This window comes from Marmota flaviventris, chromosome 6, assembly GCF_047511675.1.
Source record: "Marmota flaviventris isolate mMarFla1 chromosome 6, mMarFla1.hap1, whole genome shotgun sequence".
NCBI classification, from domain to species: domain Eukaryota; kingdom Metazoa; phylum Chordata; class Mammalia; order Rodentia; family Sciuridae; genus Marmota; species Marmota flaviventris.
The window spans coordinates 101,571,212-101,588,038 of NC_092503.1; the positions used below are offsets into that span (position 1 = coordinate 101,571,212).

Genomic DNA, 16,827 nt, shown 5'->3' on the forward strand with positions numbered 1-16,827 from the left:
AAAAAAAAAACTACCTTAAACTTTTATTCATCTTAGAGGAGACAGTATTTACTTTTGCTTCTGACATAAAATAAGAGACTTGACATTCTATATTGAAATTTATCTTTTAAGTACAAAGAATACTCTGCCCATTACAGTAGAATGACAGGAATTTAGTTTTCGGTTCTTCTGGATGCTCACAGCAACAGTAAGACAAGTCTCAGGATCATCATGAGGCTGAATTAAAATAAGATAGAGGCAAAGGGAGGTCATTCTTACCTGGCATAAGATAGAAAGGATCACACGCTATATGCAGGCATGTTACTAAGCCTTGGCTTCCAGGACTCTCTCCCAGCTCCACTCCTTGGAACAGGGAGAACACATCATCTCTGTGTTCTAACTTCTCAGACAGGAAATAAAAATGTTCACTGAATGAATGAGAAAAATAAGAACTTGCTGTTCCAAAGCTTGGGATGAGGGTTCATGAAAGAAAGGTCTAGGAAAAAACAAAAACTTTCAACAGCTAGTCAAGTAAAGCCACTTAGAAAAATAATCAAGGAGATGGCCATTAACTGGGTCTTGTCCTCTTGACAGCAAACCCTACTTCTGATTCTAACACAGAGCATCCTTTTTAGAACAGGATTATAACTGGAAAGCAGTCCTTTGTAATCAAATTTTCCCCCTCCTTAGAAACATATCATCTAGCTACACTAGAAAATTCTATATGAAAGTGGAAAAAAAAGAACATGGAAGTTATTCATTATGCTATTATTACCCACAGAAAAAACACTATTAACAGTCTGAGGTGTTTCCTTCTTATCTTCTTTGTTTACATACAGACATTTTAAAACAATAGGTTTGCATTGTGCTCCGTGGATTTTGATTTTATTTTTATACCTTATTATGTCATCAAGATTTTCTAATGCCATTAAACAGGTTTTGAAAACATGATGTACAAATGCCTACTCAATATTCCATTAAGTGGGCAAAATATTTATTGGAATATTTCCTTTCTGGTGAATTTCTAGGCAGTTCCTAATTTTTCAGTTTAACATGTTTTCCATTCGAAATAAAGTCTCAATGAATGGTCAATCTTTGTGTACATCTCACTTCTTTTAAATAAATTCCAAACAGTGAAAATACATGTCAAAGGGAGCTGACTTACTGATGGATTTTAACACTTAAAAGTCAGCTAGGAAGAATGAAAAAACATGTTATCTCTAAATTTTTATTTGGTAACATGCTTAATCTCTTGGACAAAATTACCAGATCAAATTGACAAAAATTGGAGACCCCCTACCTACCTTTTTAAAAAATACTAAAATTTATCTCCCTTCAAAAATTCAAAATAATTGCATGAGACTATCACTGTCCAACTTTCTTTAGAGACGTAAATGAAGAAATTTACTGCTTTAGGTTGATGAATCTTGTGGGGAAACAAGGCTGAATTTAGCTCTGAATTATGAAAAAGGTAACTGTGTCCATGTGATCAGATAATAGTGACACTAATTGTTTCTGGGAAGAATGACTATGAACACATCAGTGCCAAAGACTGAATCCACTATGGTTTAAGGTTTTTACAATCATGCTTATTATGATAGAAACTATTTTCACCTTTCAAATTAAAATTGACTTTTGAACAAAAATCAGCCCTTCAAAATGATGGCAGAGGAAAGTAAAAATCACAATAGTTCTTACCTTAAACCTGCAACCAGCCCAGCAGGCATTATTTTCTTAGAACGCTTAAATCTCACACCCATTATTGTGGCCAGGAAGAAAGCTGTAACTGAAAACCAAAATCAATTCATGAACCAGAGTATCAAACATGTTATCAGTGCTTGCTTGCAGAAAAATAAATAAATAAATAGAAAAATAGGATACTGTTTCAAAGCTTTCCATACGACAACTATTATGTACAGGCACTGAGTTGCTATTTCTTGAAAAAATAAAGGGCTCTATTAAAATGCTTTATTAAACAGCCTATCAAAATTTTTGAGTAAACAAACATATTAAGGTCCATTCCTGAAATATCTTCCAAAGATTCTTTTTCTACCTAAATTTCTCTTCACAGGACACTCCTCAAAGGCAAGAACTACACAAGGTTCCCACAGGGAGCCACTCAATAAAGGCTGGTTAATTTAGTAAGGAAAATAATACAAGTGTTTCTTTTAAAAGATCTGATTATAAACTAATACTAGAAGGCAAACTGTTTTCTTGATAGCATTCCATTTTGGGAGATTAAATGCCTGGAGACTAAATAACAACCTTATATTCAGAAGCATCAGGTCAGGAGCTGAACCCAAAGGAGAGAAGGATGTTTCTGTGTAAGACTTCAGGGTGTCACTATTACAACTTAAGAACAGTTTCAAAGCTGTTGACATAAAATTGAAATATGTATTCATATAAAATACATATTGATATAAAATATGATTGACAACAAACATGGGAAATATTTGTTATGGTTTGGATGTGAGGTATCCCCCAAATGCTCAGAGGAGAAACGATTGAATTGTGAGTCTCTTAACCCAATCAGTAATTCCCTAATAGGGATTAACTGAGTGGTAACTGAAGGGGTAAGGCGTGGTCTCAGAAGGTGGAAATTGGGGCGTGACTTTGGGGTTTATATTTGTATCTGGCAAGTGGAGTCTCTCTTTTTCTGCTTCTTGATCATCATACGAGCTGCCTCCCTCTGCCACACTCTTCTGTCATGATATCCTGCTTAACCTCGAGCCCCCAAAAATGGAACCAACCTTCTATGGACTAAGACCTCTGAAACTGTGAGCCCTCTAACAAACTTTTCCTCCCATACAATTTTACTGGTTTGGTCTTTTAGTCACAGCAGTGAAAAAGCTGACTAAAACCCTACTTAAGTATATATGAATAAAAGGCTCAACATATCTATACCCTGCTGAATAGGTTTAGCTCTGAAACAATCTTCATTATTAGAAATATCCCTACTCTTGTATTTAAAATAAGGGAAGAAAAACACACCTAATCTCTTTCTCTTCCTCAAATATAAACAAAATAAAATTTTGTTTTTATTTATATTTTCCTCCATATCTCACCGTGGCATTTTGAATAAATCAAATAAAGACAATTTTCTTGGTGTAGTTTTCTAAACCTTTGCTGTATTTCTCTTTCCAGCTAGACAAAAGAAAGCCAAGTACTCTGAGGGCTTAAACATATAGGTTTCCATTTTTTTCTGTGGACATTCTCTCACTAAAGCCCACAAAGGAAGAAGCTAAGAAGGGGTCAGTCTTGCTTTCTCAAGGCAGAACAGATTCTAAAAGCTGTTTGTAGATTAAATAAAATAGGTTGTCTCTTTTTAGATATTTTCACAGCAACATAACAACCATGCTTAATATGTACATAGGAGAATTAGCAGAAAATCTAGGAATGGTTCCTTGCTTTTTCTAATTTCATTTTTCTTATAACAAGTTTTAGAGAAATTTGAGTTGGAAGGCATTGTGGCAGTACCATTTTTTATCAGGCAGGTCTGTCTAGAAAGGAACAAGGGTTGTGTTCAGTCTCCACCCAAGTGCATGGCCACTCAACATTTGACAACATATTTTCTAGTCAACCTAGTACAGGGTATCAAGAAGGCCGCTCCAAGGTCTCAAGGTCTGTAACTGGGGGCAGGGGGCGGGGGAGTGCTTTACTTACATAGTGATATTTTAACATCTCGTTTGTCCATGGAGACACGGTAAGCTCCATAGCCCGCCAAAAATCCAATAAAAAGACCAGCAATCAAAGATGGAACACCACCTGGGGAGAAAAGTATGGACTCACAAAGAGAATCTCAAAGTGAAAGGAATTCATTCATCATTTCAAGTGCAACACAGGCACCTTCGAACATATTCCTACTAGAGCATCTTGACAGAGCCAAATTAAGTACGGGTCTCTTCAGGGATGGTTTCTAAGAAACAACTGTTTGATGTTGAACCCCAAAACATAAGGCAGAGGAACTCTGAACACAGGGCAATGCAGGGGTCAGGTGTCACTGGGAGGAATAAAGAAAGCTTGCATTGTAGTAGTTGTGCTGTCTTGATTGTATGATCTTGGGCAATCAGTTCACTTTTAGGAACTCTTCCCTCCCCGCTTTTCCCCTTGGATCCACCATTTTTACTATAAAGTTGTGATGATGGAAAATGAGGTCCAAAGGTATTTTTTAGCTCACAGAGGTAAAGACAGAAGGTCTGTGCAAACCAAGCAATGTTTTTTTCCTGAATAATTAACAAATCATCAAGCCCTAAGGCGCCAGAGGAGACTATACCAAGAAAGTCGAAGATGCAGGGCACTGACCCAGCAAGCCAGTCCCCAGCCCATCCACCCAGCCCAGCACACCATGATAAACACTGAGCACTTCTGTGCACTAGACGGGGAGTTTTATGCTGGTGACCCTGTGATCAAGGGTGACACTGTGATCAAAGCACACACAGTCCTTGCTTTACAGAACTTGTTTTCATTTAGAATCTACTGGATTAGAATCCATGAGGGTAAGACTGAGGTATTTCTATTTTTCAAATATTCACAGGGAATTCAGATATGTAGCCAGGCATAAGAACCACTGCAGGAAATGCAAACATAAGCATACGTGCTTGTGCATGAGCGTGCACACGCGTACACACACACACACACACACAGAATTCTTTACATCCCTAAAAAAGGCAAGCAAAAACATTTAAGCCTAGCACAGCAGTGCACACCTCTAATCCCAGTGACTTGTGAGTATGAGTGGTTAAGTGCCCCTGGGTTCAATCGCTGGTAGCATAAATAAATAAATAATGTTTAGGTGTTCTTTTCTGTTATATAATAGAAGTTTTTAGATATGTCTTTGACAAGAAAAATTGTTTCTTCAGTAACAATCCTATCAGGGTTTTACACTGAGTCCTCTTTGAAGTAGATCATAAAGCATCAGCCCTTGAGAAATTATTTGCCGGTATCACTTTGGTGGCATCATTGTTTGTCCTTCAAAAAATATCTACAATACACATATTCAGAGAAAAACAACAAACAAAAATGTAAGGTGAACTACAATCTGTAAGGAATCTTAGAAGGGAATCTATTCTAATCTGCCAGTTGTTTTGCTATGAGACAGAACTGTTCTTCTGCCTGTGGCTTCTGAGATAACTCTAAGGAAGTTCCTAACTTCTAACTGTATACACCTGGCTTTTTCACTCAAATTCAAATTTACCCTTGTCACAGGTGTAATGCCCTTTGAAATACTGCTTTACTTTTAAAAGCTCATTAAAATAGAAGAAACAAACATGAGACACCATGACTACACATGCATCTACTTAGAACAAAGTAAAGCATAAAATCTTGACCTTTTACTTTTCTCCATAAAAACCCTTTAAGTAATCAACTAGGCTCTTCTCCCTCTTTTAGATACAGATGAAGAGGTAGCTTTGGGTATTTTACCTTGGTATTTAACAAATCTCTTCCTTTGCAACACATACCAATAAAGCTCAGTTTTTAACATAATTATGTAAAACACAAAAAGCCTTATTTAATAATAAGCGAGCTCTGGGGAAGGTTAAATCAATTAACTATGCAATTCATAATGGCAGGTGAAATTAGACTTTTATGCTGGAGAAGCCCCACGTTGGAATGCTCTGTCATGCTCAGTCCCATGTAACCCCTTCCCTCCATGAATCCCTTCCATGATATGCTGGTCCTCACCTCCTTCTAAGATATCATTAACTTCTTGTCCTACTTACAGACCCTCAGATGATCCTAGCACATTCAGCAACTCCCCAGTAAGTTCCTTTGATGAAAATTTTGTGTTTTGGCTTACCTCTCCGCTTATATCCTAAAATGCTTCCAAACGTCACAAGGGCTGCATAACCAAAACCAATCAGGTCCATTGGTGAGGCCTCAATTCTAAAGCAAGGAGGAAGGAACAAACGATTCAAAATAAAGAGTCTGGGGGAACAAATATATAGTAAACTGAAAGGCATCCCACAGAATCATAAAAATTAATTTCTATAGTGCTCTAAAGAAAGGGTCAAGGCCACTCCCAACACCACTGTCTTGCTATCCTCATTCTTGGGCATGGCGGGGGGGGGGGGGGGGGGGGGGGGGGAGGGGAGCACCTCAGGTTAACTCTCCCCTTTCTGTCTTCAAGCTGCACCCTCAGCTATTTAGGTCCTTCTACTTCTCAAATAAGGCTTGTGCTCTGCCAGCTGGGTCTCCTCACTGGATGGAAACACTACAATCTATACTTCCTACTTCCATTTCTATAACATTCTCCCTCTCCTCCACCTATAGGACCCCAACTAGCCTCTGCACCTTCTCCTCGACCTCTGCCCTTAACTAACCCAGATCCCCTTAATCACTCTAGCTTCTTCTTCCTCTAAATGACTTCTGAAACTCCATCATATAATTCTTTCATATTTTGCAGACATTCATCCTTCCATGCTCCCCATACTGCAGAACAGAAAAGGAAGACATCCATGCATAGCTCTTGGGTGTTTGCTTGGAGACTGAACCAGAGTTTCACTTTAAACATATGCTCTGTCACTAGACAGTTCTGGGGAGGCAGAGACATCCACATTAGAGTGATGACAAATCAGTAAAAAATATAAATGAAAGTGAAGGCTGGCACAAAGTTAACTGCATGATAGTGACATCTTATCCTGCATCACAGCAGCGGTCAAAACATATCTCGGGGTTAGAAGGTGAGAAGATCCCTGTGGACACTGCCCTATTTTTTTTTTTTTTTTTTTTTTTTTTGGTAATGGGAATTGAACCCCAAGGGTGCTTAACCACTGAGTCCCATCCTCAGCTCCTTTTTTAGTTTTTGAGAAAGGATCTCCCTAATTTGCTTAGGGCCTCACTAAGTTGCTGAGGCTGGCCCCAAACTTGTGATCCTCCTGCCTCAGTCTCCCAAGTTGCTGGGAATACAGGTACGCACACTAGTGCCCAGCTTCTATATTCTTTAAGATGTAGTAGAAAGTGCGCTGGCCACAAGCTAGAGATGTGGTTCTGGTCACTTGCTGGCGGTCAGTCCTAAAACCATGCTCTTTCCTTCTTCCAAGTCCTCCCAGTGAGAGAAACAAATGAGAGGAGCTCTGAAGTTCTTCTGCTTTATGAATTCTAAGAATCCTGGTGGCGCTTTTATATCTCAACTTTCTTATATCTACATTTCTTCCACAGGGAACAGGAGAATGATATATGGGATTTCTTATATATTTTTTTCAATTTTCTCACTGCTCATCATTTAGGTTAACCAGTCTTTTATTCCCTATACTGACAATAAACTGACTCAGAAGAACGGAAAAGAAGTGTTGCACTTCTTAGAATATGATACACAATCAATTAATGAATATATGAAAAAATATTCATCATCTCTAGCAATTAGAGAAATGCAAATCAAAACTACTCTAAGATTCCATCTCACTCCAGTCAGAATGGCAGCTATTATGAAGACAAACAACAATAAGTGTTGGTGAGGATGTAGGGAAAAGGCACACTCATACATTGCTGGTAGGACTGCAGCCAATATGGAAAGCAGTTTGGAGATTCCTTGGAAAACTGGGAATGGAACCACCATTTGACCCAGATATCCTTCTCCTTGGTCTATATCCAAAGAACTTAAATACAGCATACTACAGGGACACAGCCACATCAATGTTTCTAGCAGCACAATTCATAATAGCTAAACTGTGGAACCAACCTAGATGCCCTTTAATAGATGAATGGATAAAAAAAAAATGTGGCATATATACACAATAGAATATTACTCAGCAATAAAAGAGAATAAAATCATGGCACTTGCAGGTAAATGGATGGAGTTAAAGAAGATAATGCTAAGTAAAGTTAGCTGATCCCAAAAAAACAAATGCCAAATGTTTTCTTTGATATAAGGAGGCTGATTCATAATGGGATAGGGAGAGGGAGCATGAGAGGAATAGAGGAACTCTAGATAGGGCAGAGGGGTGGGAGAGGAAGGGAGGGGGCAGGGGATTAACAAGGATGTTGGAATGTGATTATCATTATTATCCAAAGAACATGTATGAAGACACAAATTGGTGTGAACATACTTTGATACAACCAAAGATAAGAAAAATTGTGCTCTATATGTGTAATAAGAATTGTAATGTGTTCTGCTAATCATACATAAATAACAAAAATAAAAACAAAAAAGAAAAGAATTGTTGCACTTATCTCAAAGAGCCAATCAAAATTACTATGAGGGAGGGTCTGCCAGAGGGACACAGGAGCAAATGATGGCACTAAAAAGCCCTCAACACCTACCAAAAGACCCTCATCTATGCCTAGGAAGTGGTGCAGTAGGATGTGACAGGTAGAAAGGCCCTTTGTTGACTGAATGATGGATAAACTAGTAATAATAATACTGAGGTTAACAATGTTTGTGAGCGATTACCATGTAATTGCACCATCCTGAGGTCTCAGATGTATCATCTCATGTAATCACCACCACAACCCTATGGTTGAATGTTACATTATTATCCCCATTTTCCAGATGAGGAAACTAAGTGAGGCACAGAAAAGGCAAGCAATCCCAGAAGGTCACAGAGCAGGGCCAAGATTTCACATTCAAGTAAGTCTCACTTCTAACCACTATGCAACACCACCTCTGAGAACTAAGTTAGCTGGCTGAGCATGCAAACAAAGCGGATGTGCTTCAGAATTTTCAATTATGGATCAATCTCCTGCTTGACCTCCTATCTTAAAGACATGGTCTTGGTCCTTCAGGACCCACAGTATAGCACAGCAAGAGGAGGGAGATGCTAAGTGATCCTTAAGAGGACAGGCATCTGACACGGGGTGGGGGCCTAGAGAAGGATGCCTACAGGTTGCAGGGTATTCGCTGGTACCCTGGGGAGATCAGAACGAAGCTGAGAAAAGAGATGATCCAGGCAGAAGAAGGAAAATGTGCAAAAGTTTCCTGATGTAAGAAAGCATGACAAAGATCTCAAAATAAAAGGAAGTGCATAGGGGCTGTGAAAAGAGAGGGCCTGGTGAGAAACAGGACTCTGGTGTAAGCCCTGCAGAGGAAATATGGCTTCTGTCCTAAGGCCAGTGAGAGATTAATGAAGTGAGCCTCACAACCAGATTTAAACACCAGCAACAGCATCCTGGCTGCGATAGTGAAAGATGAATTAAAGTGAGGCTGGGAGATAGTTGCAGTAAACTAAGCAAGAACTTAGTTGACGATGGTAACCTGGCCTAAAGAAATGACAAAAAGGTAGAGGGAGACAGATGAACTTAAGACAGGTGAAGGAGGTAGCATCAAGAGGCCTGGGTGTGGGGAGGGAGAGGCAGGGATGAGTCAGGATGACTCAGCCTCTAGGTCTCTGCCTTAAACCATCAGGAGAAGTAGGGGTGGAGGGCCTTGATGATTCCCTGAGACAGATAATGCTGGAGCGGCAGCAGATATGAGGTGGGGAGGAGGGAGGTAGCCAAGAATAATGTGACCTGTTTTTATATTCTGTCTGAGTCAGGAAAATACCCTTAGTTCAGACCTGAAGCTCATGAGAGAGATCATTCATCATCAGGTAGTAATTGAAGGATTTACTTTTCTCCTAAAGCCAAGCAGCAGTGAAAGGCTCCATCCCCCAGGAGTTCCTATGACCCTCTCTTGGGGACACATTCCCTTTTACCTGGTATAGAATTCCTTAGGTTAGGATCCTTTCTCCTCTTTCCATTCCCTCCCTCCCTAGCCCACACACCCTTTCCAGGCTCTGGGAGCCAGTATTCTCTTCTCTCATTGAGGACAAACCCAGGTTCACGTCTTTGTTCTAACAGCACCAAGCACACTGCCCTACACAAGGCAGGTACTAAGTAAAGAATGAATGAATGAGACATGAACAGCTTCTACCTGGGGATAACCTGTAGTTCATCTGTTCCCTATCCCCACCTCTAGCTATATTGCCAAGAATCAAATTGAGTGAACTGTTATTCTAAGGAGGCAAAATAAATATTCCTAATCCTGTGAAATGTTGTTATTACAGAGAAAATCTGTACAAACAATAAGCACCCCTCTTGCTCCTCTGCCACGGCAGGGCTATGTGGCCAGGCCAGAAGCACACATTAAAGCCAAAGGCTGTGTTAACCTGAAAAAGATGAGGTGTGGGCAGGGCAGCCCATCACACCCTTACATGCTCCTGTCCTAAAGTAGATCCTCAGACTTGTAAAAAGCTAGAAAGCATCTTGGGTGCAATGCAGCAAAATGGTTTACTGCATTGCGTACAGAACCAGGTGACAAGGCCAAGCCTTGCTCCCAGCGCCAAGTCCTCCAAAATTTGGAAAACTAAGAGATCTTCTGTAAACTAATATACAAAGCTTTCTCACATGCTAAGGATATAACAATTACCTATCCTTGTGCTCCTTGGACTTGACATTTTCGAGTGAAATCTGGGTGGTGCTGAGAAGGTTAAAATCCTATCAAGCGATTTTGCAATAGTCCATGAATTCATCCCACCACCTTAACCAACAGCTCAGCTCCAGAAGGGTAGAAGACAGAATGGGTGGAAGATTTAGGGCCGCAGGAAGGCAGAAATTCAGGAAATTCCCAGTTAAAAAAAAAAACAAAAAACATAGCTGAGAGGGCAGACTCCACCCTTTGCACAATCCTCCCAAAGTCCCTCCCCACCCCATCCCAGGTCCTCTGCATCCTTGTTTGCTGTAGGGATTGAAAAGGTGGGGGAGCGCTCAGCACCTTGTATTTCTGTGCCTTTGCAAGAAAATCCAGGGCAGGTAAATCTCGACTGTGGGATGCACAGTAGAGCTGCAGCCTGAACCCTCCCCGTGAGATAAGGAGGGGACCGGACGCTGGCAAGTGCCATACCTGGAGTCCGGAAGCGGTCTCCACACCAGCACCTTTCTACCCGCAAACTGCCTTCACGCGGAGCGGAGTAGCTCCTTCCGGGCGCCGCCTTCCCTATTGCGCGCACGCGCTGCGAAGCGTCCCGCCCTCTCTAGCCTGAACCCGGTGCAGCCCAGCCCCGGAGCGCCGGTTACACCCCAGGCGCCTGGTCCCGCCTATTTGCTACTCTTTGGTGCTTCATCCCAGGCCAGGAATCTCCAGCTGAAGCATGCTGTCTCCTGCGGGGCTGGCAGGCACTCGCAGGGAGCTTGTCTGGGTGCAGCAAGGATCCCAGAAGGTGAAACAGATTAAAAGAGAAGGTCATTTATCATTCGAGGGACATTTGTGGGGCCTTTAGCAAACCCAAGGGTTTTACGCACTAGCAGATTGCCCCCATTTTCAGTGGAAGAAGCTAAAGTTCAAGAGGCGGAGTGATTATGATGTCTAAAGTCAGAACCCAAATTTGATTTCATTACATCATCTATGGGGTCATAAAATGTGTTTGGGAGATCAAGATTCTGGTTTTACACTTCAGGCCCGGAATGGCTGGGTTTAAATATCTAGGAGGACTAGTAAGAATCCCAGAGCTGGAAAGCACTTTAAAACTTTTCTAGTCCAGGATAATCCGTTCCCAAGAATAAACCTTAAATTCATTTGAAATTGTGCTTCCCAGTGAACACTCATGTCTCACTCCAATTTAGCCTTCTAGGCTGGATGTAGTAACTCCAACCCTCTTATCCACAGTCCTTAAGGGATTGGAAGAAGCTTTTCCTTTAGGACCCCAAGCAGCTCTAGGATTCTGTTGGGCTGGAATAACAGCAAAATTTCAGGAAGGAAAGAAAGAAGGGAAGCTAATATACATATTAAATCTTGTGAAATTTACTGAATCTATTCCTTACACGTGAAAGTATTTCAGGGAAGTAATGCGACGGTATTTAACTCAAGAGAAGTCTGTTGGTCCTAGGGAGTTAATAGGATCCCTGGAGATTCGTGGGAGAGTTGATGGCAAGACACTGAAGTGTGGAGGAAGTGGTATTCTCAAGTTTGACTTTGAGTTCTCCCAGCTGTCCTTTCCATTGCCTTCTATGCCCATCCTTATCTCAGACATCTCCCCCACTCCTCAGACTCCCTTTCTCTTTCAACACTTTCTCTTTTCAGAATAAAAATAAAATCCTCCCCAGGCCCATTGGCCCTCTCCTATAATCCCAGCTACTCAGGAGGCTGAGGCAGGAAGATCACAGGTGGGAGCCCAGCCTGGCAACTTAGCAAGACCCTGTCTCAAATTAAAAAAAAAAGTTAGGGGTGTAGCTAGGTGATGATATATCATCCCTGGGTTAAACCCCAGTACCCCAAAAATAAATACATAATTGTTTTTAAAAAATAAATAAAGCCCTCTTGGAATGCCTCATTATTCCAACAATGTGATCTAGATAAGTGCATCACTTAAAATGGATACACTGTAGAAAGTATGATTGGTGGTGAGGTGTGAGCTCTACACAGTAAGGGGCCAATACATCTGTTATCAAAATTTCCCATTGTTCACCCACAGGATTTTTTAATTGTAACCCTTCTGAATCAGAAAATGTAACTTTACCCAGTTTTTTAGAGCCATCAAGGAGCAATACAATTATGCATGTCTGTTTGTGTGATATGCCCAAGCTAATTCAGCAGCTGTTAATTTTGAACATTGTGATATCTTTCTGGAAAACAAAAGTACTTTTTATTGGCTTAGAAATATTTGCCTTTCTCATTCTTGACTTGTGAGATTCAATCTCGGTATGAACTTTCACATCTCCTTCTTCCCCCATGCCTGATTCCAAATTATTTTCTGCATAACATGCAGCATGCTCTGTTTTGGTTAATTAACTCCTTAATACAGTCAAATGTGTCTTTCCATCTATTATTAAAATGTCACAGATTTTTAGCCTTCTATTTCTGTGATGGGGGTCCTACTTGTGTTGGTTATTATAATTTTTTCATCTTCATTATCTGATCTCTTAGAAAACATGGTCAAATGTTTAATAATGATTTCTTAAAAATCAGAATACAGCAGTTCATCCACAAAGTGAAAGATGGACTGTCAATTTTAATGGTTACAATATGTTCAATCACATTACTCTGAGTAATTCAATAATGGATAGAAAACCATTATGAACTGCAAACCACAGTTGTCCTTCTGAGAAAGGAGAAACTGATTTTAATTCTCATTGGCATGTCTAACATTAACACCAGCAGACTCTCATTCGAATTCTCATTGGCATTTCTTAGGAGCATTGCCCAGGAGTTACTACCTTCACTTTGAGTCACAAGATTCTACCATAGGTACATAAAATATTTCATCCCTTCCAAAGACACCATACTTTACCCAAGTCTGTCCTCCCAATATTCTCTAAGCCTGAAATCCAGTTTATCCAACACACATAAATCTGTACTCACTCCCTTGGAGTTTGTTAACTGTGAGCCTTCTTCCTGCCATGAAAGTCCCGTTCTAAGGCTTGTTGCCTCCAGGAGTGAAGCAGCAGAGATTAAAACAGTTGCCTGGATCTGGGCTACTAGGGTTGGCATTCTGGTTGTTCCACCCCATACTCTCTGTGTGATCTCTTATAGTTACTTACACTCTTCTCTGAATCTGTTTCCCCTCTGTAAACAGCACTTCAATGTCTGTCTCATAGCATCCTTGGATGTTTTTCTAATCCTCATATGTGAAGCATTTAGCACATTCCCCCCAAATAGAGACATAAATAGGTACTAAATGTCAACTATCTCCTTCCTGGGCCACTCCAATCCATATACCTCTCACTCCCTCATTTAATCTGTACAGGAACAAGTGCTTGAACTCTGCACCCACCCCTCCATGTACTTGGCCACATGTGGCTCAGTCAAACTAAACATGATCCAGAAATGTTCCCTTAGAATCATATCCCATATACAAGGGCCCTTGATGGAGTACCCAACTTACCTTCTCCACCCTGGCTTCATCTTTAGCCCCAGCCTTCTTGATTTCTAGTGTTGGAATCCATTTTTACAATAGTCAACAATCTCTCCAAATTTGGCAAAATAGTCTTTTGGGGGTACTTTCTGCTTGTATCCCAGTTGAGCTCATCAGTGAACAATTTTCTGAAATGGTAGTGTAATAGTCATGGGAACAAGTTTTACAAGGAAGCAGTGAGCTTAGAAATTAGATGGAGTTTATGAAGAGGGAAGGATTACAAGCAGAGCCACTATCCAAAACAAGGTCTACACCAAGTGATACATTCTACATCAAAGATGTTCACAGATCTGCACTACCGTCTTCCCGAGATCTCAATTCCTTGACAGAAACAAAGCTGAACAAGACCACAGCATCCCCAGGCTTTGGCGAGGGAAAGCAACGTTACCCTGCCTTGGCATCATCCCTGGGCACTGCTCACATTGGAAAATTAATTTGTCTAAAATCCATCTTATAAAAGGCTCACCTCGCCACATTTCTTTCCCTTTCTTCCTTGGCGCCCAGACATCGCATTCAAAGAACTCTACCTTCCCAGGGCGGAGACCTCAGTCTGACAATGATTTGGTACCCAGCAGGAAGGAAAGAAGGGAGGACGGAGGGAAGGCTAGGGAAAGGAAGGGGGGCTTTTCAGGACCCAGACCCGGGCCCACGTGGGCCCGGAGCGAGCAAACACGCTCCTCTAGTCGCGCATCTTCTTTCCCAGGTGACTCCAGGACTGCGCCAAAGTCCACCAACAACTGTCACAACTCCACAGCACCTGCCCCGTGTCCTCCGGGCTCCTGCCGCCTTCCGCCAGGTCGGCCGTTCTGGTCCGTGTCCAGGGTGTCCTGGTCCTGGCCGGGGACTGCCTTCGGGGGTGGCTTGATGTGGCTGCTTGCTGTCGCTTGTTGGCTCCACCTGCTGCTTGCTTTCATCTGCCTGTGACATAGTGGGTGACCGGGGCGGCTCTTCTCGCGGCTGCGTACGCTGCGGAGCGGATTCCTCACTGCGCCTGGCCCGGGCCAGCTCGGTTTTGAGATGCAGCTATCTATTTTATAAGACCGAATTCGGGGGCCGGGCTCAAGTCACCCAAAGCGCATTCTCACTGGTTAATTCTGCCTGACAATCAGCCGTGCACCAGGGTTTCATTGGCTGCAACAACGCACTCTCCATGTGGATTTGTCCTCCGGTTACTTAATACACAGCCCAGCCTGGACCCTGCGGAGGATCCCCGAGATGGGCAGGAGGCCCCCCTGTCCCCGCCCAAGGTCTAGAGACCCCTTACTCTCTCCGCCACGCACTGGAGTCCGGGCCTTGCCAAAGTGAAAAATAGCAAAAGAGCCACAAATCAAGGAAATCAAATGTAAGTGAGAAAAGAATAATTAAGCAAAAAAAAAAACAAACAACTTTTACAAAGGCAAAATAAAAATCTAAAAGTCAAGGGGTCAGTCAAGAAAAGATAAACATGATTCTAACTTCAAGTTTAGCACATTTATAGAGCTTTCTATTCGGTTTTGGCAAGTAAACATTGAGTAAGTGAAGCTTCTGTCGTTCGCTTGCCTTTCCTGTGAAAAGGCAGCAGGGGGCACTAGATACTAGGGCTGCATTCCGGTAGGCATGGCGCTTTACCCCTTCAAGAATTATCATGTATCAAATAGTTTGCTCTTAGTAAATGCCGGAAACAGGGCGATGGCCTATGTGGGAAAATGTGCAAAAACCATACACTATCTCTGGATTACACTCTGAGGACTAAGGAGTACAATTTTCTGAAATACTGTGTCAGGAAGAAAAAAAAAAAACAAAAAGCCAATCACAGGAGAGAGAGGGATATTTTTTGAGGTAGGCTCTGAAGGAGATGCAGGGCAGTGGATAGTGACCACCAGAACACTGGCAGACTCCCTGTTCTAGATCAGTCATCTGGATCCAGAATGAACTTTTGCCAAGGACTGTGCATGCTAAAATGGGACTGAGGAGTTTTCTGGGACACTGAGCTTTCCTATAAGCAATGATAAGGACAACATCTCCTACCAGTAATATCTACTGTGTACCAGGCACCAATCTAAGCATTTGACCTATGTCCAACTTCATAAGCTTTATCCTCTGAGGTAGCCACTACCATCCTCCCCATATTACAGAGGAGAAAATTGAGGCAACTTGGCAGAGGATATGTAAAGTGTCAGGCCCAGGATTAAGAAAAGTGTGTGTAGAGGTCATGTGGTCATTCTGGGTCCTTCTGGCCTGGGTTTGAACTATGGCTTAATTGCATAGATTTATCATTACGGGAGAGCACATAGCATTACCACTGTCTCACAGGAGATACACAATAGCATTTGCCATTACTATTTAAAGACTGGTGCCTGTTCTCCAGGAGCTTAATAGCTTGTGGAAGAGGTCGACAAGACTCATAAAGCATTAGAGAGGCCTACTGACTGGATGAACAGGATGCATAACAGATGCATATAAGCTTTCTGAAGAGGGACCACATATGAAATCGAATGGTCAGTTCTGATGTACAGGTTGCTCAGTGTGGCACTTGCTTAAAATTCTGCATGAGCTACCTCTCGGTTACTGTTAGAAGGCCGACTCTGATCCCAAATGACTGAGCTAATCATTATGTTCTTTGTTTTTATTACATGTGTGCATTTAACTAAAAATATTGTAATTAAAATTCAGTTAGGGAATGGTGTGATATCTGGGGAGGTTTTTTGTTTTGTTTCTAGCTAAAGAAAGCATTTTGTTGATGTATTAATTTTTGGAGGAAGCACTTATTAATTCCACAGATATTTTTCTATTAGATATCAAGTCTGGAGAAGGACTTGGAAATAAGCAGAGTGCCAACTCAAAAGAATAACTCTAGAGGGAAAGGGATGGGACGTGATATTATTTTAATTGAAACCTGAAGTTTGAGAGGCAGCCAATGGACAGGGAGCCAGGGGAAGCACATTTTGGGCAACAGGAATGGCTTGAGCCAAGGCTCACGGTGGGGAAAGGGCCCGTGACATGTGAAAACAAAATGAGGGTTCTTGGGGCTGGAAAATCGTGAATT

General features: G+C 41.6%; 1 protein-coding gene across 2 annotated transcripts; it reads right to left on the reverse strand.

The window, feature by feature from the left end:
* Position 1: 1 nt before the first annotated feature.
* Tmem14a (transmembrane protein 14A) lies at positions 2–14,798 on the reverse strand. Of its 2 annotated transcripts, none has more exons than XM_071613319.1 (5): positions 13,773–14,798; positions 5,777–5,862; positions 3,643–3,744; positions 1,678–1,765; positions 2–216 (listed from the first exon to the last, which is right to left on the reverse strand). In XM_071613319.1, the coding sequence occupies exons 1-5, from the start codon at positions 13,790–13,792 to the stop codon at positions 177–179; spliced, it is 336 nt and encodes a 111-aa protein (XP_071469420.1). In that variant the 5' UTR covers positions 13,793–14,798; the 3' UTR covers positions 2–176. The 2 variants fall into 2 exon arrangements, with proteins under 2 accessions (XP_071469420.1, XP_071469421.1); XM_071613320.1 differs by lacking the exon at positions 13,773–14,798 and adding an exon at positions 10,796–10,883.
* Between the last annotated feature and the right edge of the window lie 2,029 nt (positions 14,799–16,827).